The sequence below is a fragment of the Myxocyprinus asiaticus genome, chromosome 30, assembly GCF_019703515.2.
Source record: "Myxocyprinus asiaticus isolate MX2 ecotype Aquarium Trade chromosome 30, UBuf_Myxa_2, whole genome shotgun sequence".
In the NCBI taxonomy this organism is placed as follows: domain Eukaryota; kingdom Metazoa; phylum Chordata; class Actinopteri; order Cypriniformes; family Catostomidae; genus Myxocyprinus; species Myxocyprinus asiaticus.
This window is the reverse complement of record NC_059373.1, coordinates 9197608-9221403: the sequence shown is the minus strand read 5'-3', so window position 1 is coordinate 9221403 and position 23796 is coordinate 9197608. Positions and strand designations below refer to the sequence as shown.

The window sequence follows — 23796 nt, the reverse complement described above, 5'->3', positions numbered from 1 at the left end:
GAAGTTAAAATAAAAAGCAGATTGTTCTTTAAGCATAAAACCTACATTTAATGCTTGAAGAATACTACAGGGCAAAGAGCAATGTCAAATCATCAAAGGCCTGTCATACACACCCATTGCACTTTGACAGCAAAAGTGTTTTTATGGTTTTTATCTGATACTATTTAGATCTATCCCTCGTCCTTCTTTCTCAATGCACAAACGCCAACACAAACTTATGGGACAAAACAGTTATTTTAATAGATAACAGGATAAATTAAGTTGAGTTAATCATTTTCCTCTTCATAATCCCTTCTGTTCATTTCCAGCTTCGTGTCTTCTTTAATTGCATCCGGTAGCACTCCTCACAGGCGATGGCTAGACCCACTACAAGCGACACAAACTCTTCAAAATTCACTTCTCCATCTCCATTGGCGTCCAGGTCTCTCATAATTCTGTCTGCTGTGGTAGGGTCTTTCTGAGACTACAGGAAAAGAGAGTAAAACATGCCAGATATTAAGTGGCTTGAAACTTGAACTACTCTACTTGGACACATGCGTGAACTTGATGGGAACTGATGCCATAAATCCACTAAAATTAACATTAGACCAGTTGATTAGAAGTACGTACATCCATCCATCCACCCACCCACCCACCCATCCATCCATCCATCCATCCATCCATCCATCCATCCAATTAATGATTTAGCAGCCACCGGTTTGATATTTGTATCAAATGCTATGACATTTATTAGTATGATTTAAGTGGTCTGGATTTTTTGGCCAGTTTACAACAGGTGTAAACAACCCGTTTATTTCAAATAGTTCAATCTCTATGCAACAAACTACAACAAGACGGCCAAAATCTGAAATGCTTGGCTTGTCCAGGTAAATTTGGATGTTCTTTCCTCCAAAAATTAGCAGAAGTGTGAGTATAGAAAGAAAGAGAAAAAACATAATCTTGAAGAAAAGGACAGAAGATCTTCACCTTGAGAAACGCAGCTAGTTCATTCTCCATCAGAGTTCGGAGCTCTCGGCGGGTCAGGGTGCCAGGGCTCCCTTCTTTCCCAGCGTACCGGTGGAACACCATGATGAGGGACTCCATGGCCTTCTCTAGTTCAGATGGCATGGCTGCTCACTGCTTGGGTTCAGAGCTTTACAAAGCCAACATGAAGGCATTATAATATTAACATATCTGATCTGATAGGATAGCACAACTATTTTACTTCCTATAGTTAGGGTGTCATTATACAGTGGCCTCAAAAGTAGTTATGGACACTTAAGTCACACTTCTCTGTCAAAACCAAGTGACATCTGCAAACAAATAATGCTCTACCTCTTCTCAGAACTAACTACACTCTTCTGAGCATTTTTTTTTTATTACTTTTAACCAACTTTTATCAATGTGATTTTTAGTGGATGTATGAAATCAGTTCTCCTCAAGTTCCACAAAGTTTGACAACACGAGATTGTCTATATATATATATATATATATATATATATATATATATATATATATATATATATATATATATAATATGTTTAATCAAATAATAGTAAGTTTCATTTAATCAATATATCTATTGTGTATATAGTTTGATGCCTAATGACAAAACTTTTTTGTGTGTGAAATATTCTGCTTGAAATGTAAAGACATTTATACATTTTTTAGTCTGGTTTACTGTAAGTGTCCAAATACATTTCAGGGCCACTGCACATTTGCTTTAAATGGCGTCATTGGAAGGCTATAGATCACTATTATATGGACATGTAAACTCAAATACAGCAGCTATACTCAACATAGACAGCCATGTGCTTGTTTGATGATTATCTCACATGAATGATTTAGGGAAACACACAGTATTATCAGCAAAGGTAATACAATCACAGTATACTGTATATAAATCAAAATGAGACTACCAACACAGAGGGAGACAAACTGAGTAAAAGAAAATGTATATATCCAAACTGATAAAGTTGTGTGTCTTTTAATGAGTGATATATTGTTAAGAATCATTCAATATTAAAACTTGTGATGCGGCAGAGGAATTAATCCAGATTGTCAAAATAAAAGAAAGAAAAGAAAAAAAAGAGACAGAAAAAGAAATCTGCTTCATTGTATTGAACATTCTTGAACATTTTGTGGAAAAAAATCAAATGCTATGCAAGTACTAATAAATAAATGTAAAATTTGTTTGCTGAATTTGGCGTCCATCTATTTACTTTATCGTAATATCTAATGCTACACTACTCAAACACGTCAAGCCAGTTTAAAACTAAACTAACTTAAAATAAATGTTAAAAGAAAGAGCTTACCGACTGGGCGTCAAAGTGAAGAATTTGAGAAATGCTTGTTATCTCCAAGACTTTATATGGCAAGCCCATTGGCAAGAGAAGGCATTATCAGGGGAAGTTGGGCAATACAGTGATATCAGCGCAGCATACCAAAGTGTAGAATTTGCACAAACATTGTGTGTTCAATATAAATGGTGTAAACTGTGTCTGCAATAACATCAGTTTGCTGTTTGAGGTTAAATTACAATTCTACTCTGTAAGCTTCAACCTGAATTGTGCAATATGCATATTTTATATAAGCAGAGATTGTATATTCATTTGGGCCAAACTTTGTACTTGCCATCTTGGCAACTAGCAACCACCTAAAACAAGCTGGTGAAGTAAAATGCAAAACTGATTCAGGTGTGAACATTTGACATAGATGGAATAAGTCAGCCACACATTCCTGCAAAATATTCAAGAAGGTTGATGCATCATTACAAATAATCCAAACTTGACAACGATACAGAGTTATGTGCATTCTTTATTAGATTTGTTTATGGTAGATCTTATTATTATTATTATTTTCTTATTACACATTATTCATCTCAGAACCCTCATGTTGTTCTTAACCTGAATGGCTTTCTTTCTTCTGTGGATCTCAAGAGATGTTAGGCACAATGTTAGCATCAGTCACCATTAATTTTTATTGTATGGAAAAAGATGCAATGAAAGTGAATGGTGACTGAAACAGCAAACAAACAAACAAACAAACAACAAAACAAAAAATAAACAACAACAACAACAACAACAACAACTACTACTACTACTTTTTTATTACACTGAAAAAGTCATACAAAATGTCTTCATAGGTTTGAAACAACATGTGGGTGAGTAAATGATGACAGAACTATTCCTTTAGGTTTTCTCCTTGACTTGATTGACTGTCTCAATTTGATTTGTTATCTGTTTGCACATGTTTTATTTAAAAAGTGCATTTAATAATTTTGCCTGATGCAGACTAGACTGGGCAAGAGTTCATGCTTACTTAGAAAATACAAATATGCTAGTAAATTAATACTGTATGAAGAAGTGCAAGAACTTAGCATTTGATATTTCTCATAATGTAGTGGCAATGAATGTGAATAGTATGCCAGCGTATAAAACCTGAAGCATGCTGCTGATGCAGGCGCGGAGGTGCTTGTTGGCATGGAAACAGGATGCAGGCACCAGGCAAGAGCAACGTTGGGAACTCTGATCCATTTTAGAGAATCGGTTCGTTTGGACAGTTCGTTTGGACAGTTCGTTTCAATGAACCAGTTCGAAAAACCGATTCACAAAAGAGTAACTACTCAGTAGTTTTTGAAAATGCTGTTTATCACCATGTTTTCACTATTTGATCATACCAGCTGCACAATCAAAAATATTTTAGCCTATTTTCAGGATTTACGCATTTCAATTTCATAACAGTTCAAATATAATTGTGTGATGTTTAAGAAAAGGAAATTAATAAAACTTTAATATTTCGATTTTATTTCATTAAAAACTAATCCATTCAATTTAATGGAGGTTTGTTATGAAACTGAAATGCGTAGACAGTTTTTCTCCTAAACAAAGAAATTCCTTCAAACACTATGAGAATCGGTTCTACCGAGTCATTCAAAAGAATCGGTTCAAAAGAACAATTCGTTCGCGAAACTCAGACCGTATGAAAGCATCTCCAGCTGCGCACCGATGTGGTGACATCCTACTAACCTACATTTCAACCTGAAAGCGACAATGGCGGCGAAAGGAAGATTTGCTTACTGACATAAGTGCATCTACTGCGAGGAAACAAAGAATAAAAGGTACATTCTGTTTTTTTTTTTTTTTTAAATGAATAAAATGCCTTGTATTTAATCCGCAGCGTGCATGTGGTCGTGCGATGTTTCTATAGTATGCTCTTAATCTGTTTTTAATCATTGTACTTCGCGGTCGGAAATTGCAGGTGGCTTTACGTTCATTGCTGTCATGTTTTTTTGGTGTCTGTCGCGATAAGCGATTCGCGACAGCAGTGCTCCCAATACAGCATCCCGTAATGGCGCACAGACATCAGGTGAAGGTAAGGGCGCTGTCGATCAGAGCTTGCGCCGGTTTGCCATGCAAACCCATTATAGCGTCATCTCTTAAGGTCAAACCCCGATTGCGTTTATTTTCTATTAAGATCAGGTTTAATCTATCGCATTGCGAGATGGAGTGACCTATAAGGCCAGTTGACATTGGTAAAATGACCGCGTGGTAAGAAGCGTCTGCGGGCCAATCTAACTCGTTTTTAAAGAATAATTTCAAGGGAACAACTATATTTACAGAAGGCTTGTCTAATGCATAATGATAGGTACTAGTTAGATTACAAGCTGCCATTGTAAAGGACAGACCATTGCATGGGTCACCAACCATATAATTAGCTAAAAGACTAATAACTATAATAATCAGTCATATATTTTTGGATAGGAAAATGCAATTATCTGCTTAAACAAAAATGGTGGAAGAGAAAAATGTATCCCTCTCCCAGTTAATACAGAGGTCAAAGTTTCTTGACTGATTTTCGCTGTGCATGCTTGGCTTTTATGTTTGCGCAGATGTGAATATGTGTTTGGGTGTGCATGTATGATTTTTTTGGGAAAAACCAGGCATCAGAGAACCACATTTTTCAACATCGCCATTTGTGGTGCTGTTGCTCAGACAGTCTTACAAAAGTATATAGAAATATGTCTATAACACTGATGTGGCCTCTGGAGAGCTTCCAAGGGCATCAGCAGCCTGCTTAAATCATTAACATCAGATCAGTTCACTATCCATTTTTAAAGAGCATTGCAGGCATGTACCAGCCCACCAGAGACAGCTATTTATAAAGATGTGCATCTTTCTCAAAATCCGGGTTGTGAGAAAAATCTTCCTATTGTTTCTTTTTCTTTCTAAAACAAAGTGCTGTGTATTTCACTTTATAATTCTTTATTTAGCTGCATGCAATTCTGGCCAAAATTATGGCTTTAGCATCCAGATTTTGGGGTATTAAGATGGACTATTCTGAAATCTGTTTGAAAACAGCAATTATTTTTTTTGTGACGTTATTTTGGCTCAGAAATTACAGCCATTTTTCTCTTTCATCTTCTCCTTTTACTTTTCAGTCCAATATGAGGAGCATGGAGCAGGAGTTGCAGTGTCCGGTGTGCAAGGACATTGTCAAGCAGCCCATCGTGCTCCCCTGCCTGCACAGCGTGTGCCTGATGTGTGCTTCAGAGGTGCTGGTCCAGAGCGGGTACCCGCAGCCTGAGCTGCCCCCAGAGCCCAACTCACCCGCCTCCACCCCTAACACACGGTCCCCTCGGCAGATGCGCAGACCCATGCCTAAGTCCGACCGTGTTGATCGCTTGTTGCGCTCGGGTGAGTTAAGACAACAGGGAGTGTGTGGTTATTTTCAGAAACAGCATGTGTCATCTTCAATGCAGTGGCAGCTGCTGTGTTTCAAAAGTAGAGAAGCACAGACTAGTTTTTGGTGACTGCCAGGGATGCGGAAAGTGGAGGTGCTGAGGGTGCTGCAGCACCCCCTTTTTTTTTTACAGGATTGTAAATGCAATGCATACTGTTTAAACAAAATCAATACATTTGACACTTTCTATAAAGGGAAAAAAGTAACTGCACAATCAAAATACAAGCTTATTTACTGGCCAATGTTTCATTAAATAAGCTTGTATTTTGAGTTGTTTTATAAATGATTCCTTCATATATTAAATGCAATAACTCCTACATTTATTAGGTGTGCGATTCAATTGTCTTTTCAAAGGAACACTTTCATTAAGGCATTTAAATATAACTATAGCAGGCTATAAACCTATGCCTTTATTAAACAGTTTTAATTTGACATTTTATGATTTCTTGAAACAGGATTAGCGCATCATATCTTTCCTTTTGATTGACACACAAACATATAACGTTGGCCCAGGAGATGAACTGTAGCTAGAAGTTTGATGCCACATAAGTGAATTTCAGATTTTTTTAGTGTTCATCCCAATTAAAATCTCCTAAACAAAATTTCAAACATTCAGACACTAATGAAGGAACTCATCTGCACTACTCCAGAGCGCAAGTCCACCTTTATTGTAAAGGTAGGCACAAGAGTTTGCCTTAAGATTTCTTACTTATTTTTGTTTAATTCCTTTTGCCCTGCAGGTTCGCTTTTTTACATGACAGTGTAAAATAGGACACCAGTCGTTTTTATAAAGCGCAATGTGTGTTATCTTTCCCATGTCAAGGTGGACATTACATTACAAGTGCTAGCTGTCTCACTATTTTCTGTCAAAAATGTAATATGTAATATATAGTCAAATGTATTAGTGTGCATGCTCCAGTTTAAATGAGTGTTCTGGGCGATATGTTTGTTTGTTCTGCTTCCTGGAGTTTTGACGTGTTTTATGTATGTTTTATTTATTTTTTGACGATGTGGCGAATATGATATACCACACATTTGAGAGCTCGGCCAATCATCATATAGAGAAGCCGGCCTTCCAGGCTGGACAAAAATACATTGATTGAAAGCCCATTTTAAAAACAGTAAAATTTGATTTATGAATGCATAGAGCAATTTCCTTTTCAAGACAAAAAGGCATTATACAAGGCAAGTCCATTTCCTCAAACATCATATGAATGATGCATTTGTTATATAATTATGGTATATTATATAACTATAACACACTTGCCATGCCTTTGATTTTGTGTTAAAACTTTTCCATTTTACTTGCATTTTATAGAACAAAACAAGATCAATGCAACATGTAATAGTTCACATATTTAATTATTGTAATCATTCATAATATTAAATTCATTATCTTTTTCAGTGAGTAGGTTAATTTATCAAAAACATGTCTAGGCCAATTTTCACCCAGTATCAAAAGAAAAAAACATTAAAAAAAAAGTTAGATTTTGCCATTTTTTTAATTCTTTTTTTAAAAAATTGTTTTATTTGCAATGCCCAATTCCCTCTACTTAGTAGGTCCTCGTGGTGGTGCAGTTACTCACCTCAATCCGGATGGCGGAGGACAAGTCTCAGTTTCCTCTGCTTCTGAGGCCCTCAATCCGCGCATCACGTGGCTTGTTGTGCATGACACCGCGGAGACTCCTAGCATGTGGAGGCTCATGCTACTCTCCGTGATCCATGCACAACTTACCACGCGCCCCACTGAGAGCGAGAACCCCTAATTGCGACCACGAGGAGGTTACCCCATGTGACTCTACCCTCCCTAACCCCCGGGCCAATTTGTTTGCTTAGGAGACCTGGCTGGAGTCACTCAGCACGCCCTGGATTCGAACTCGCGACTCCAGGGGTGGTAGTCAGGGTCAATACTCGCTGAGCTACCCAGGCCACACAATAGCCTATTTTTAAGATTTTTTATGAATATGTATTTCATCAGATGGCACATTATAAATCGCATGCTCATCCTTCTGTTCATGTGACTTTGTGACTATGTGTTTAGGTTCTGGGACATACCCGGGTCGCAGGCGAAAGGAGGGTCCTCCATCTCTCATGCTTTTCCCTTGTGCCCCCTGTGGGCGAGATGTAGAACTAGGTGAGAGAGGATTGGCTGATTGCATGAGGAACCTTACTCTGGAGAGAATTGTGGAAAGGTAATATACACACAAAATGTATTTACTTTAATAGTTTAATACAATATTTTATTATCAGCATTACAATTTGAGTGAATAGTTTAATGCCCCCTTTTGCTTTAATGACAGAATACACTGAAGCTGGAATGGAACAAGTTTGTGTAAAACCTAATGATCCATTTGTGTGCTTCAGTGGAAGCATTAAAATCTGACCTTTTATGTTAATGTCAAAAAATTGCTTACATTTGATTAGTGGCCTAGAAATAGAGCAGAATCTTAAGTATTTTTTTTTAAACCTTCACAGATAAAAAAAAACATATACAAAGAGACAAACAAATGCCTCATTGCAGGATCTCCCTCTCTGTCTTCCTCTCTGTATCTCTGTCTCTCACTCTCTAGGTACAGACACACAGTGAGTCTGGGCAGTGTGGCTGTCATGTGTCAGTTCTGTAAACCGCCGCAGGCCCTGGAGGCCACTAAAGGTTGTGCTGACTGCAGGGCAAGCTTCTGTAATGAGTGCTTTAAACTCTACCACCCCTGGGGCACTCCCCGCGCCCAGCACGAACATGTTCTGCCTACCCTGAACTTCAGGCCAAAGGTGCGCCACTTCATCTTTGAATCTGTTCTTGAGGTTCATGCTGTAATGAAAGGACTGCTGTGAATCTACATAATTTGGCCATTGTCATACCACAAAGCTTCTCTCTCTCCCTCTCTTTAGGTGCTGACGTGTCCAGAACATGATCAGGAAAGGCTGCAGTTTTACTGCAAGTCATGTCAGATGCTTCTATGTGCGCTTTGTAAATTGCGCAGAGTTCACACGGGCCACAAGATGGCACCCGTCTCCCAGGCCTATCAGACTCTCAAGGTACGTATTAAAGGAATAGTTCACCCAAAAATAAAAATTCTTTCATCATTTACTCACCCTCATGATATCCCATGTGTATGACTTTCTTTCTTCACCAGAACACATTTTAAGAAAAATAAAAAATATCTTAGCTCAGTAGGTCCTTAAAATGCAAGTGGATGGTGATTCGACTTTTGAAGCTCCAAAAAGAACAGATAGTCAGCATAAACTTTATCCATATGACTCCAGCGGTTAAATTAATGTCTTCTAAAGTGACATAATCGCTTTTGGTGCAAAATAGATAAATATTTAAGTACTTTTTAACTATAACCCAACGCTTCCGGTAAGCTTCACGAGAGCACTGAGCTCACGATGTCTCTTGTGTGACGTATTCGCGTTGGCATCATGTTACGGACATAATCAAAATTTTTTTCTCTCGATTGAGACATTCAGGATAAGCACACAAAAGCACCATTGTGAGTAAAGAAACAGATAAATACAGATCTAACCCAAAACCAATGAAGCTTCTGTACAGCTTTCCTCCTACTCACTTGTAAACAGCGCTGCTCTTCCAGGTGTGTAGCACGTGCGTCAGTTCTCGCGTGTTTCATGTGCCAACACGATTACATCACATGTGCATACCGCTGCTGACTGGAAGTGATGATTTATTGTTAAAAAGTACTTAAATATTGATCTTTTTCGCACCAAAAGCAATCGTGTCACTTTAGAAGACATTAATTTAACCGCTGGAGTCGGATGAATGATTTTTATGCTGACTATCTAATCTGACTATCAGATCACCATCTACTTGCATTTTAAGGACCTACTAAGCTAAGATATTTGTCTGTTTTTCTTCAAATGTGTTCGGGTTAAGAAAGAAAGTCATACACACCTGGGATATCATTAGGGTGAGTAAATGATGAGAGAATTTTAATTTTTGGGTGAACTAACTATCATGCATAAATGTCCAAGACCCTGTCTTATATCAAGTTGACATGATTTTGTTTTCCTAAAGCATTTGTTGTAATACATTTTGAAAAGTTGACATCTAAATAAATGTAAATAAATGATCTGTTTATTTTTTAAGAATGCAACAGCATTGCCACCTAATGGCAGTGCCAAGTAGTGCTGCCGTCCCAAATTACAGTTCAGTAATAGAATAGTAAAGGAAAAAGTAAAAGAAGTATTATATTATATTATATTATATTATATCTCAAATTACAGAAAGTTGGGACAGAATGGAAAATGCTAATAAAAACAAAAAGAAGTTATTTGTAAATTATATTCACCCTGTGCTATATTGAAAGCATCTACAACAACACATTATTTGATGTTTTTCCTTGTGAATTTAATTGTTTTATTTTTTATTATTGCAGCAAGTTCCAAAAAAGTTTGGACAGACAAGTGTTTACCATTGTGTAACATCACCATTTCTTCTAATAACACTTATTAAGCATTTGGCACTGAAGTTTGATAAGTTTAGCAAGCAAAATTTTCCCCCATTCATTGATCCATTATGGAGGTCCTCAGCTGTGCAATTGTATGGGGCATTCGTTTCCGTACTTTGCACTTCAGAACATTCACACATTTTCAACTGGAGACAGGTCAGGACTGCAGGCAGTCCAATCTAGCACCCACACTCTCCGTTTACGCAGCCATGCACTTATAATCCGGGCATTATGTTGGTTGTCCTGCTGAAAAATGCAGGGAGACGTCCCTGGAAAAGACAGCGTCTCGATGGCAGTATGTGTCCAAAATGTATACCTGTCTTTCTGCATTAATGGTGCCCTCACAGATGTGCAAATTACCCATGCCATGGACACTGACACACCCCCATACCATGAAAGACACTTGCTTTTGGACCTGACACTGATAACAGCTTGGATTATCCTTTTCAAACCACAAATGACGATTCCACTGTTCTACTTTCCATCTCAGATGAGATCAAGCCCAGAGAAGTGGGCGGCGCTTCTGGACAGTGTTGATGTATGGCTTCTGCTTTGCATAGCGAACTTGCATCTGTGGATGCAGCGGCGAATGGTGTTGACTGACAAAGCTTTATCGTAGTATTCCCTAGCCTATGACATGATATCCATTACAGACGAATTACGGTTTTTAAGACGGTCACGTCTGAGGGATAAGAGATCACGCGCATTCAGAAATGGTTTCCAGCAGGACAATGCCAAACCAAATACTGAGATTGTCTGTGCTAGTTTAACCTGCCTGCAGTCCTGACCTGTCTCTAATTGACAATGTGTGGCGCATTATGTGGCACGAAGTATGGCAACGAAGGCCCCGTACAATTGTGATGCTGCACAGACCTGCACAGCTTTTTTGGAGTGTGTTGCAAACAACTGATTTGAAATGAGTGAATATTTAAAAAAACAAAAACAAATTAATTCACAAGGAAAAACACCAAATAATGTGTTGTTGTAGTGCTTTCAATATAGCACTGGGTGAATTACATTTACAAATCACTCCTTATTGTTTTTATAAGCACTTTCCATACTGTCCCAACTTTTTCAGAATTGGGGTTGTATATCATACCATACCATATCATATCATCATATTATATTATATTATATTATATTATATTATATTATATTATATGACATTATATTATATACCCCTTCTCAATATTGACTCCTGATTTAATTTATATTAATTAAACTGGCACTATCGAGATCTCCTTTTCTTTAAATGAATCTCTTTATTTTAGAAAAGTGTGTATTTTTTATTTTTTATTAAACCCTAGGATAAGATTACCAAGGAGCTCAACTATATCCTGTCCAATCAGGACATGTTGTTGACTCAAATCACCCAACTGGAGAATGCCATCACCCAAACTGAGGTATGCCCACTTTTTATATTCCTGTCACTAAAGGTCATCAGATGTTTTATATGCTGAGCAACCGTGTGTGTTTATGTGCATGCAGGTGAACAGTGTATCGGCCAAAGAGCAGCTCTCTCACTGCCTGAAGGAGATAATGGCATTGCTAACAGAGCGACAGTCTGTGCTGACCCAGGCTCTGGAAAGCTCGCGGCAGAGAAGGGCAGATGCCCTGGCCAATCAGGTGGCAGAAAAACGCAGTCTGCTGGAGCACGCCGGCTTGATTGCTTTTACTCACGAGCTGCTTAAAGAAAATGACCCGTCCAGCTTCGTGCATGCGGCCAGAATAACACACAACCGGTGGGACAGCCAACCCACCTTACATTCTACTGATAGTTGACTAAATACTTTAAAGTAATTCTATTATTCTAAAACTCCTTCTCTTTCTCAGATTGTCCCAGTCCATTGAATCTATGCAGCGTTTCTCTCTCTCTGCGGATCCCTCATTCCGTCATTTCCAGCTTGATGTTTCGAGAGAGCTTAAGCTCCTCACTGACTTGAACTTTATCCAGGGTAAGGACAAGGAAAACATTTTCAACACTTTATTAGGGCCGTTCACACCGAACCTCTTCTTGTGCTAAAAAAGCTAGATCCAGCTCCACGAACGCAGGTGTCTTGTGACACGTCTTTTTAACCCTTATGTTGAAAATATTTTAAGAATTTTACACTATCTGGGCATTTTGTAGATCAATTTGTTATAGATAAACATACTGGGTCTCTATGGACCAGAATATGTACAGTAAGAGTGTTTGGTGAAATTCCCATGCATTTTAGGGTTAACTTGACACGGCATCTAAAAAACGTGGCGCTTCTGCGCAAGATGTGTCACAACGGTCAAAGATGTCCATCTAGTGCATGTTTACATAGAAAAACTATTGAAAAACAGTGCAGACAGACAGAAAAGAGTATTCGGTGTGAACGGCTACTTACATTTGAAAACTAGCACTGTCGATAAATTCAAGTTATTTTTCTCAATTAATCTCAGTAGTTACATTCCCATTTCTTTCCTTAAATCAGTTTCCTGTTTTAAGGAAAGAAAATAAATAACATAAAAAATATTGATGTACTGTAGCTTGATTGACGCAGTTCTCTTGTGGTCTTTCTTAACATTTGTTTGATCAATTATGTGTTTGTGACATTTCAGACTTGCTGAGTTTTGATAATAATTAAATTCTGCCATACAAAGTCTGCAAATGACTTTACTTTTGTCTCATAAGAGTCATTTGGATTTAATTTATATATACATTATCCATAAAGAAGCATGTTGCTCTTATTCTGACAAGTCAGTTTAGAAAACAGGCAGAATGAAAACAGAATGAAACAGTTTGAATGACAGATTAGGTAAATGTATTTTAACCGTGTTAATTTGCACAGCATTAATCATATTTAATGAAAGAAATGTCCTGGGTTTAATTCAATCTTAACCATTTGAGGCATAATGTTGATTACAACAAAATATAATATCAACCTGTCCGTCATGTACTTTAAAAAAGCGTGGTTGCAGTAAGGCACCTACAATGGTAGTGAATGGGGCCAATCCATTTAAGACACTGTTTCAAAAGTATAGCCACAAGACGTAACCATTATACATGTTAACATTCTTTTAGTGTGATAAAACTGCTTACTTGCCATATCTGTGTAAATTTATATTGAATATTACTACTTCGTTGTCATGACGACTTAACGCCAGGAAACCCTGTAATCTGTTAAATGCCATAATGTAGGTAAATCCTTGATTTTATTACACTAAAATCATGTTAACATGTATAATGTTTGTCTTATGGTGATATTTTTACATTTTATACTTATGAACTGGCCCCATTCACTTCCATTGTAAGTGCCTTACTGCATTCACGTTTTTGCTTTTTCACTAAAAAAAGGAATTAGTCAAAATTATTTATTGTGCTAATCAATATTATGCCACAAATGCTATCAATTAAGCTTAACATGCATTGAACCAGGAACGTTCCTTCAGTCTCATAAGTTGATGACAGTGTGGCTCTCTGTCTAGCATGTTGGATAACCATCATAAGCTATGATAGCTGTAGTATCACAAAATTCACCCGTGACCCAAATGTCATTTCCCCTCAGCCCCTCTTGCCCCTGTGATCGACACCCAGCGAACTCTTGCGTACGACCAGCTCTTCTTGTGTTGGCGGTTACCGCAAGACTCCACTCCCGCCTGGCATTTCTCTGTGGAATTCCGTCGGCGTGGAGTGGTGCCAGGGGGCGGGGCCAGAGGGGGTCTCCGAGGGGGACTAGCTGCCGCTCGCTGGGGCTGGCAGAGAATGGACGAGGTGACCGGGACCTGTGCAGTGATTGACAGGCTGGAGATGGACAGTGTTTATGTGCTTAGGGTGAGAGGCTGCAACAAGGCAGGGTTTGGGGAATACAGTGAGGAAGTATATTTACACACACCACCAGCTCCAGGTGAGGACCGTACACACACAAAACATTTACACATTTATATGAGCTCAATATATGAACATACATATGAAGTCTCTTTAAAGTCGACCTGAAATGATGTTTATTAAGAAAGTAAACAATAATGTCAATTTTGACTTGAAAACACACAGTCAATAGTCAATACACATTGTCCAAACACAAATTCTCAAAATGATGCTCAATTACTCATCATTCTATCTTCTATTCTCTTTGTTCTTTTTTTCTGTTTTTATCCATTCCCATTTCCAACACCTCTTTGTTTTTCCACGTTTTGTTTTCCAGCTTTAGTTATGATAGCTTTGTACAGCCACCTTCCCTATTCCCTTTTTAAAGCCCTTAAATTGCTTTCATTTGTTGTATCCTTTTTCCTCTCATCTGTTTTTCTTGTTTATATTTCCTTTTTGTTTTCATTATACTAGCTATTTATTGTTTAATTCACCGGTTTATTCATTTTCTATGTAAACCCTTTGGTGTAGTGAAATATTGTGATCTGAAGTGAATGTTGACCAATTTGTTTTGTAAATGTGGGCACAAGCAAACTTTAATGCTGTATAATGTTTATTGATCACATTAAGTAAAGGCCCATGTTACAAACAATAATCCAAGGTTTGTATCGTCCAGACAAAAGACAGACATTCGTGGCTAAACCCTAACATTAGCTGCTACGAATGAAAACAATTGTTCGACTGCAGCTAATGTTTGCTAATGTTTGAACCTTTTATTTTATCTGAAAACATTGTTTGATGGAATTTTTGTTTTTGTTTTTTGCTGTGTCGCATAAAAATGTTCAGTTCTTTATTTTGAGTCTCTTTCCTTTTCATTTCCTAAAGCCTGATTAGCACTAATTTCAAAGTGAATATTCGGCACAACTTTTTTTTTTCTCTCTCCCCTTTTCTCCCCAATTTGGAATGTCCAATTCCCAGTGCGCTCTTAAGTTCTCGTGGTGGCATAGCGACTCGCCTCAATCCGGGTGGCGGAGGACAAATCTCAGTTGCTTGTGGCTTGTTGAGCACGTTACCGTGAAGACCTAGTGCGTGTGGAGGCTTCACGCTACTCTCCGCGGCATCCACGCACAACACACCACGCACCCCACAGAGAGCGAGAACCACATTATAGCGACCACGAGGAGGTTAACCCATGTGACTCTATCCTCCCTAGCAACCGGGACAATTTGGTTGCTTAGGAGACCTGGTTGGAGTCACTCAGCACACCCTGGATTCGAACTCGCGACTCCAGGGGTGGTAGTCAGCATTTTTACTCGCTGAACTACCTAGCGCCCCTGGCACAACTTTTAAACTTATGTTCAGGTATGCACACGTTTCGCAGTGACTGATGAAAATTTGCATCACGCTTGATGTGAATAGATTTGGTGCAATTTTTATTTACAACTTGTGTCGTTTCATTGCGTCAATAACTCTGAAATAATGATCATAGAGTAAAACTTTCCTCTCTGCCTGTCAACTGGAATGCAAATCTTCCTCCTTTTTGCAGTCTTGACTTTCACCCTGCTATTCCCAGAGTGCGTTTCTTTGTCTTCTTTCCTTATTTACCGTTTTCCTGATTGCTATCTTTATGCCTTGTCCTCCTTTTGCATATTTCTCCTGTTCTATACTTCTTTCTTTTCCCTACCCATCCCTGTGTCCCTCCTTTGGTGTCCTTCTCCAACCTCCTCAAAATTCCTCCCGTGTTCCCTTGCTGTCGTCTCCTCCCCTTTCCCCTCTTTTTTCGGTCCCTGTCTGTTGTCCCTTTGGCAGTGTTGAATTTTTACCTGGACTCCCGTTGGGGTCTTCACGCGGACAGACTGGTGGTGAGTAAGGAACAGCGTTGTGCTCGCAGTGTGCCTGGTCTCTCCCTGCTGCAGGCCGCTGATCGTGCCCTCACATCCTGTCACCTGACGTCAGACCTACTTGTGGGCGATGTGGCCATAACTCAGGGCCGACACTATTGGGCATGCTCAGTAGAGCCCGGCTCCTACCTGGTCAAGGTGGGTTTGAGAGAGAAGGCAAAAGTGCTTTTTAGACCATACATGTTCTTGTGTCAAAAAAGCTAGAGCACTGCAACATGTTGAACAGAATATTGGTTTCTCGTTTTTAAAAGTGGAAGTACTTTTAACTTGACACAGTGTGAAAAAAGCAGCGCTCATGTGCAAGACACGGCACAATGTTTAATAGATGTCCATCTAGCGCATGTTTACATAGAAAAACAATACAAAAAATCAGCACCGGGAGGCAAAAACGCATTTGGTGTGAATGGCCACTCTAATATGAACATTGTCAACATGATTAAGAAGGGTTTTGTATTGTATTCAAACAATTTGATGTGTGTTTTTCAGCTTTGTTATTAGCAGTGCTTGCTGTCAAGTATCATTATTAATATTGCTCATACTTAAGGTTAGGGTTTTGAACAAACCCTTAACCCTAACTATTAAACTTTGACATGTAACTCAGTGCACTTTCACACTGTTTGTGCTACGAACATGAATGATACCTAAAATTGTAAAAACAATAAAACGACCAAAACATTTCCATAGACTGATTTTTCCTGTCTTTTACTTTTCTCTCTGCTCCACAGGTTGGTGTGGGCTTGGAGTCCAAACTTCAAGAATGGTTTCATCTGCCTCAAGACATGGCTAGCCCACGGTAAGAGCAACTAATGACAAAAAGACACCCAATACTACCTGCTTTGCTTCTGTCATTACTGTCAACTGTTGAAGTCGACATGAAATGCCGAATAAATAAGGTGTATTTCTAGTTTCAACATTATTTGTACATCAGACCTTTGTTTTGTTGGATAAGAAAAAATAGCTCAATACCATGTGACCCACCTTTAGTTTTCAACCATTGAAAATGGCTAAAATTTTACAATTTATAGATGGAGCCACATTGAGAACCCCCTATCTCTGGGAATAACCCATGTAGGGCCCCAAAAATGAAGATACAATAAGGAAAGGTTTTTTCTGTACCAGAATCGTGAAGGATATTAAGATATCTTGATCACTTCTAGAGTTATAGGCCCTCCAAATTTGAAAAAACAACAAAAAAGTTTGTTTTTTCCCCCCATTTTGGACTCACATCATTGGTATATAATGCAAGAAGGGGTGCTGAAGTCAACAGATTTTAGTAATAGACCAACACAGCTCTGTCAAAATAAAATAATAATGCCTTTTTTTTTTTTTTTTTTTTTTTACTTGTAACTGTGCTCAAAAATCATAGGTGAATATTGTCATTTTGACTCCCTCTACAAAATAATGGACTACTCAGTAAATATTGATCCATGGCATTTAATTGTTTGGCTTCCATCATCTTTTGTTGATCTTTTACCAGTAAAAGCTCAAAAACAACATTTTTAGCAAGGGACCTCTGGTTGAGTTGACACAGAATGACCCAGCTTTTTTTTTTTCTTTTTTGAAAAAAGTACAATCATTGATTAACGTCAAGTGCAATGAGTCTAGAATGAGTATTATTAAAAGGAAATGGGGTCCAATTTGATTTCATGTTCACTTTAATCTTATTGAACCAACCCTGTTTTTCTTGTAGATATGATCCAGACAGCGGCCATGACAGTGGGGCTGAAGATTCATCCGATTCCCCTCCCCCTTTCTCTTTCCTCACGATGGGCATGGGCAAAATCTACCTGCCCTCCTCTGCCAACTCCCACCATGGAAATGCCAATTACAGGGAGTCTGGCTTCACTAACGGCAACGGCCCTTCTTCGCCAACAGGCGTCACCTATCCTCTCCCTCCAAGGCTGGGGGTGTGTCTCGACTTTGAGAAAGGACGTGTCACGTTTTACGATGCCCACTCGCTCCGCCCACTGTGGGAGGGACCTGTTGATTGCTCCGCCCCTGTGTGTCCTGCATTCTGTTTCATTGGAGGCGGAGCTCTGCAGCTACAGGAGCTGGTAGCCAATCGCAATGCAAATCAAACGCCTGTACGAAGAGTCACCATCCAATCACGTGTTACGAAACTGAACTGAGGTCATTGAAATATTATGTATCTGGGAAAATACCAATAGATATACACAGGATTGTCAGATTCAGTATTGTTTTTATATTTACATTTTAAGAGAAAGTTTTTAACTGTACCCAACATAAACCTCTCAGCTTAAAAATTTCAGCTTATCTTTGCTATTTCACCTGACATTATATTTGCGAGGGCCTTATTGCTGCACTGCTTGCAAATAAATCATGCGTTTTGTGATGCCACCTATATAACCCTACAAAAATATTGTAAAAATACATAACCACACTTATATATAGAGCATATGCAAAAATGTATACTTACCATCTTAAAAGGGGCGACCTCTCTGTTCCAGTGTAGGAAATGTGCCTCAAAGTTATTGATACTGTATTCTCACTGTGTATATTTTGGTAATATAATATACAGTGTATTACAGTTTTTATTAATTTCCAAAAAGCAGAAACTGTTACACAAGGCCTCATTTTATAACCCACATTACTATGGTAAACATCTGCTGTTTTACCCTTTAGCCATGTGCTTTCAAGATAGATCTGTCAAACTCGGCTGTTAACTGGAGCATGTATAAAGATATTTCCCAATGTATGTCTATTCCCAGACCAAATGCTTTTTGCTACTTTTTTTGCTTTAGATGCAAAATATTTGATTTTTATGATGAAATATGTGGCTTCTAGGCTGCTGTAGGCATATGAAAGATTGTTTTCTGAGTAATTAATTAAAGCACACACACTATAGCTTACACAAATCTGTATAGTTGTTTAGAATTCCCCTGTGTAATTGGAAAAAATATTAAAAGGCTAATAAGACTAATAATTAATCTCATCCTCTTAAAGGAATGTTCCAGGTTCAAAACAAGTTAAGCTCAATCTACAACATTTGTGGCATCATTATGAGTCCCACAAAAAATAATTTAAACTTATCCCTTGTTTATAAAAAAAAAAAAAAGCAAAATTTGCGATTACAGTTAGAGACTTACAATGGAAGTGAATGGGGCCAGTCCATAAACACTAAAATACACACTGTTTCTAAAGGATAGGTGCGAAACATAAACATTATATGTGTCAAAATGATTTTAGTGTAATAAAATCAGGGATTTAACTGGTGTTATGGCATTTACCAGATTATAAGATTCACTGGTGTTACATCATCATGACAAAGTTGTCAAATTGGATAGAACTTTACATAGATAAGTTTAGTAAGGTATTTTATCACACTAAAATCATCTTAACATGTATAATGTTTACATCTCTTGGCTTTTGAACTGGCCCCATTCACTTCCATTGTAAATGTCTTACTGTAAATTAACTTTAATTAGATTTTTTTTTATTATTATTATTATTATTTTTTTGTGGTTATCCAACATTATGCCACAAATGTTGTTGATTGAGCTGAAATTGTATTAAACCCAGAACATTCCTTTAGAATGCAGTGGAATAGTTAGGAAGTGCACTGCTTTACTGAATATTTATGCAAATGAATGTGTATGAGTGTGCAAGTGTGTGTACTGCACTAATCCCACCATTGTAAATCACTTTATGCAAGCTTGTAGAGAACATTTTTAAGAGTTTGACTCAAGTGCTTGATTTCAGTCTGGCATAGGGCTATGCTTCCCTGGAATGGCTTTAAAGTGAAGTTTTGAAATGTTTTTGGAGAGAATGGTGGCTTTACCTGCTGGCAGAATGTTTAGTACACTAATAAATAATTATCTGAAAATGAAACTTCATTTAGTAGTTGGATTAAAATGTGCACTACTGTGTTTTTATAAATAGGGGGCAGCAGTGTATTCATATACTGTATATGAGTCCCTGTCCTCTACCAAGGAGGATTACACTTTGACTGCTACAAATGGCAACATTAATGTTTTTGTCAACACAGCTATCGAAAGAATTGGGTCGCATGGACAGATAAGATATGCCACACTTTCATTTTGGACTGATGGTCATACACTTGTAATCGCTGGATGTTTATCAAGCACACAGAATAAAGAATGGGCATTTCAGAAAATCAGGACCCAATAATTTTGTATGGTTGAGATTCACTACCGGTCAAAAGTTTTGAAACATTAGACTGAAATGTTTCTCATGATCTTAAAAATCTTTTGATCTGAAGGCGTATGCTTAAATGTTTGAAATTAGTTTTGTAGACAAAAATATAATTGTGCCACCATATTAATTTATTTAATTATAAATCTAAAATTTAATAAAAAAAAAAAAAAGGTTTTTGAAATTGATGACTTGGACCAAATAATAAAGAAAAGCAGCCAATAAGTGCCCAACATAGATGGGAACTCCTTCAATACTGTTTAAAAAGCATCCCAGGGTGATACCTCAAGAAGTTGTTTGAGAAAATGTCAAGAGTACATGTCTGCAAATTCTAGGCAAAAGGTGACTACTATGAAGATGCTAAAATATAACACAGTTTTGATTTATTTTGGATTTTGTTTAGTTACAACATAATTCCCATAGTTCCATTTATGTTATTCCATAGTTTTAATGACTTTACTATTATTCTAAAATGTGAAAAAAAAAATAAAAATAAAAATAAAAAGAAATTATAATAAAGAATAAGTGTTTCAAAACTTTTGACTGGTAGTGTATATTAATTTAAACAAATAAAAATATTGTAATACTGATATGAAACATAAAAATTCATTTGTACTTCAAAATTACACTGCTGATGCATGTACCCCAAAATGATGCATGCACCCCATTTTCCTTTCAAATTTCAGACATCAAATGAACAAAATGCACATTTTTGTCAATAATTTCCCCCTAAGTTTGATGTCATGCTGTTATTATGCTATAGGTATGCATGTGTGTATATATGCTACTTCAGAATGCTTCTTATATGAAAATGCACATATGTCTTTAATTGCTGCCATATTGGATGGAAACCGAAATGTCGAGTGGTTAGGTATGTTTCAGCTTAGACAGAGCCTTTGCGAAACTATGAGCCACAGGAGGGGGTTAGCCAATGTTTTCCTCTCATGGAATGTAATGTTTCAGAAATGTAAAGTTTTGAAAGCACAGATTTAACTTTTGGCTTCAGTTTCTGATGATATAGAAATCCAAGACAGTGTGGCCTTTCCAGCTCTCACTCCCACATTCTTAACCCTCACTGAAAGTGTGATGTCCCAATAGAAGCTGAGGGTGATATTTCTTAAAAATTGCATGTCACAGGTTGATTCTCTCTCTCTTTCATCTTTTCCGTCTCTGCTCTCATCTAAACGATATTCTCTTGCACCTCCTCCATCATTCTTCATTGTTTTTAATGATCAATCTCCAATTCAGTTTTTCTTTTTTTATCTTCTCAGTCATCTCTTTCTTTTTCTTTTTCTCTTCCCCCATCTCCCTCATCCACCAAGCTCTGCCTGGGGAGAAGGAAAACTCAGCAACAGATTGGGTTTAAACTGACTGAAGGTATGTAGCCACAACACCACATGTAGTTGCAGCCTCTAATCCATACCAGGAAGTCTTGTGCACAGTCAGGGGGAAAAGAGTCAGGGGGGACATTTTTAAATACCTCAGAAGCTTTGCAGCTGCTTAACCTTCTGTGATTATCGTTTAATAAGACCAGTCATTTCCCAAAGTACCACAGACTAAAATATCCGTACAGGGTCCATCCGTAGTCTCGGTGGCTTGTCGTGTTGGCTGCACCCGCTGATCCACTTTGTTACAAGCTTATACCTCCACCAGCTGTTGTAGGTCTGTACTGGTTGTTGCCATCTGTGTCAGACTAGACCATAAGGGAGGGCTAGACAGAGGTAATTCTCTGTTATTGTAGGGTAAAGTGTCTTGGACAGACCACTCCAAGTTTATATTTTGATTTTATGCACCGTAGTATCCATTGACTAATTATAGGATTAAGTTTCATTGAGTTGGCAGATTTATCATAAACTGCTTCATAATTTTGATTACTAAAAATAACTTGCTAATAAGAGTAATTCGCTCAGTAGGTAGCACTGTATTTTTCTTCGGCGTAGATAAAAAATACACACAGAGTAAGAGTAAATTATTTAGGAATTGAGCTACAATTGTCGTGCTGTATGTTTCGCACTGTTGATTCGAAAGAACCGGCTCATTAGAATAATTTGTTTGGGAATCAGGCTACACTGGCGTGCTGTATGTTTTGAGCTGCTGATTTAATAGCTGATTTAGTTCTGCTGATTCAATAGAGGTGTGAAAAAATAGCCCAGTAGTGAACAAACTGCGCAGAAAGCACCATCAGTGTATGGTGCCCTGTCCGCATCAGTGGAAGAATGCGCATTTTAGAACCGTTACTGAAACAGAAAGTCATGAAAATAATTTGGTTCTGCTAGTTAAAAAAAAAAAAAATGGGGTTCTCTGTTCCTAACCATAAATGGGGCAATTGTAACACACTATATTTATTCAATCATAAATAAGCTATTGTGAAGATGATTGTTGTAGCGGGCGCAATTGTAGCTCTTTTGTAGAGTCTAGAATTCTTGTTTTAAATTCAACGTTATGATTTCTTCTCATTATATGCCTTTTAATGGTATGGTTACTTTTCCAAATACAAATGTTTCTTAAACCAAAAGCTGGCAGGTAGATTTGTAGAAGTCTGCGAGTTATTAAGGAAAAATTTTTTTTTTTTACCCTCAGTCTCCCCTACTGAAACTAATGTATTATCAAAGTACATTAATATTAACCTTTGTGAGTCCCTCAACCCTTTTGAAATGAGAATCTGGGTGATGAAAAAAGCTCATTTAATATCTCTATAAGAAGATTGGATAGGTAAAGCTGTCTGCTGGCTCCCTTCCCCCACACTATAAATGAACACTAGTAGTACTGTCCCGTCTCCATATGGATCCTCTCGTGTGCAGGACAGCATATTGGAATGAAGGGAGAAGTCACGTTTAACTGTTTCAACTCTTTGCCCTCCCCGGGCAGCCCATCTGTCCCACTATTTGTAAATCCCTACAGATAAATAGAAGCTTTTGAGGATAATTGCCCAGGCAAGTTTTCAACAGTCTGAGAGAGACCATGACTGGCTGACCTCAATAGAAACATTCTGTTTGTCAAACTTGCACCACATTTTGCATTTTGCCTGAGTAGGTGCACTGGCGTAGAGCCCCGACCCAATAAGTGGGGCCTGCTCACTGCATGATGAGCCAGTTATATTACAGTTAAATTTGCCTATCTACAGTGATGGGCTAAATTGGATCCTTTGCTAGTCTAACTGCTTTACTGGGATTTGAAGGAAAGTTCCGTTCTAATTGCTTCCCTCTCATTTATGTCATGTTACAATGTTTACTGAGGGGTTTAAAATGTAAATCTCCAGCACTAACCTACTGTAGACTTGCTGTAGCCCATCAAATTTACATTTTCAGCACAGAATGGGAACAATAAAAATAAAAGTATTGCAAAGAGGACTAAATTGCTTAAAATAACACCACTCTGGTCTTAATCAGAAATACTACTTCACTCCCATCATACAGGTGCTTGGGCATGATGTTATACCTTGTAGGCGGGGCCCCATCTCACGGTATGTGGGAGGCCGTGGTACACCACTGACTATGTACAAATGCCATCCACATTGCTCTATCTTGTGCAATATGATTTCGTTGTTGGCTAATATTAGAATAACAGCTGAGCAACTAATGGTGGTAAATTAGCCAGATGCCACATCAAATGTAACCAATTTTCCATGCACCTGTTTGGTTTTGCATCATTAGTGACCCATGGTTTTATCATCAATGTTAGATCGTTTACTTAAAATGTATGTACC

At 37.9% G+C, this 23796-nt stretch overlaps 2 protein-coding genes across 3 annotated transcripts; one reads left to right on the top strand and one right to left on the bottom strand.

The window, feature by feature from the left end:
- Positions 1–215: 215 nt before the first annotated feature.
- Positions 216–2355, bottom strand: LOC127421020 (protein S100-A1-like). The gene is made up of 3 exons (XM_051663735.1): positions 2295–2355; positions 967–1132; positions 216–463 (listed from the first exon to the last, which is right to left on the bottom strand). The coding sequence occupies exons 2-3, from the start codon at positions 1105–1107 to the stop codon at positions 299–301; spliced, it is 306 nt and encodes a 101-aa protein (XP_051519695.1). The 5' UTR covers positions 1108–1132; positions 2295–2355; the 3' UTR covers positions 216–298.
- Positions 2356–3960: 1605 nt separating this feature from the next.
- On the top strand, positions 3961–20424 carry trim46b (tripartite motif containing 46b). 2 transcript variants are annotated; one of them, XM_051663689.1, is made up of 12 exons: positions 3961–4099; positions 5420–5675; positions 7763–7913; positions 8292–8490; positions 8611–8757; positions 11492–11587; positions 11673–11926; positions 12018–12139; positions 13718–14056; positions 15826–16055; positions 16643–16710; positions 17608–20424. In XM_051663689.1, the coding sequence occupies exons 2-12, from the start codon at positions 5426–5428 to the stop codon at positions 18044–18046; spliced, it is 2295 nt and encodes a 764-aa protein (XP_051519649.1). In that variant the 5' UTR covers positions 3961–4099; positions 5420–5425; the 3' UTR covers positions 18047–20424. The 2 variants fall into 2 exon arrangements, with proteins under 2 accessions (XP_051519649.1, XP_051519650.1); XM_051663690.1 differs by lacking the exon at positions 3961–4099 and adding an exon at positions 4340–4353.
- Positions 20425–23796: the final 3372 nt, after the last annotated feature.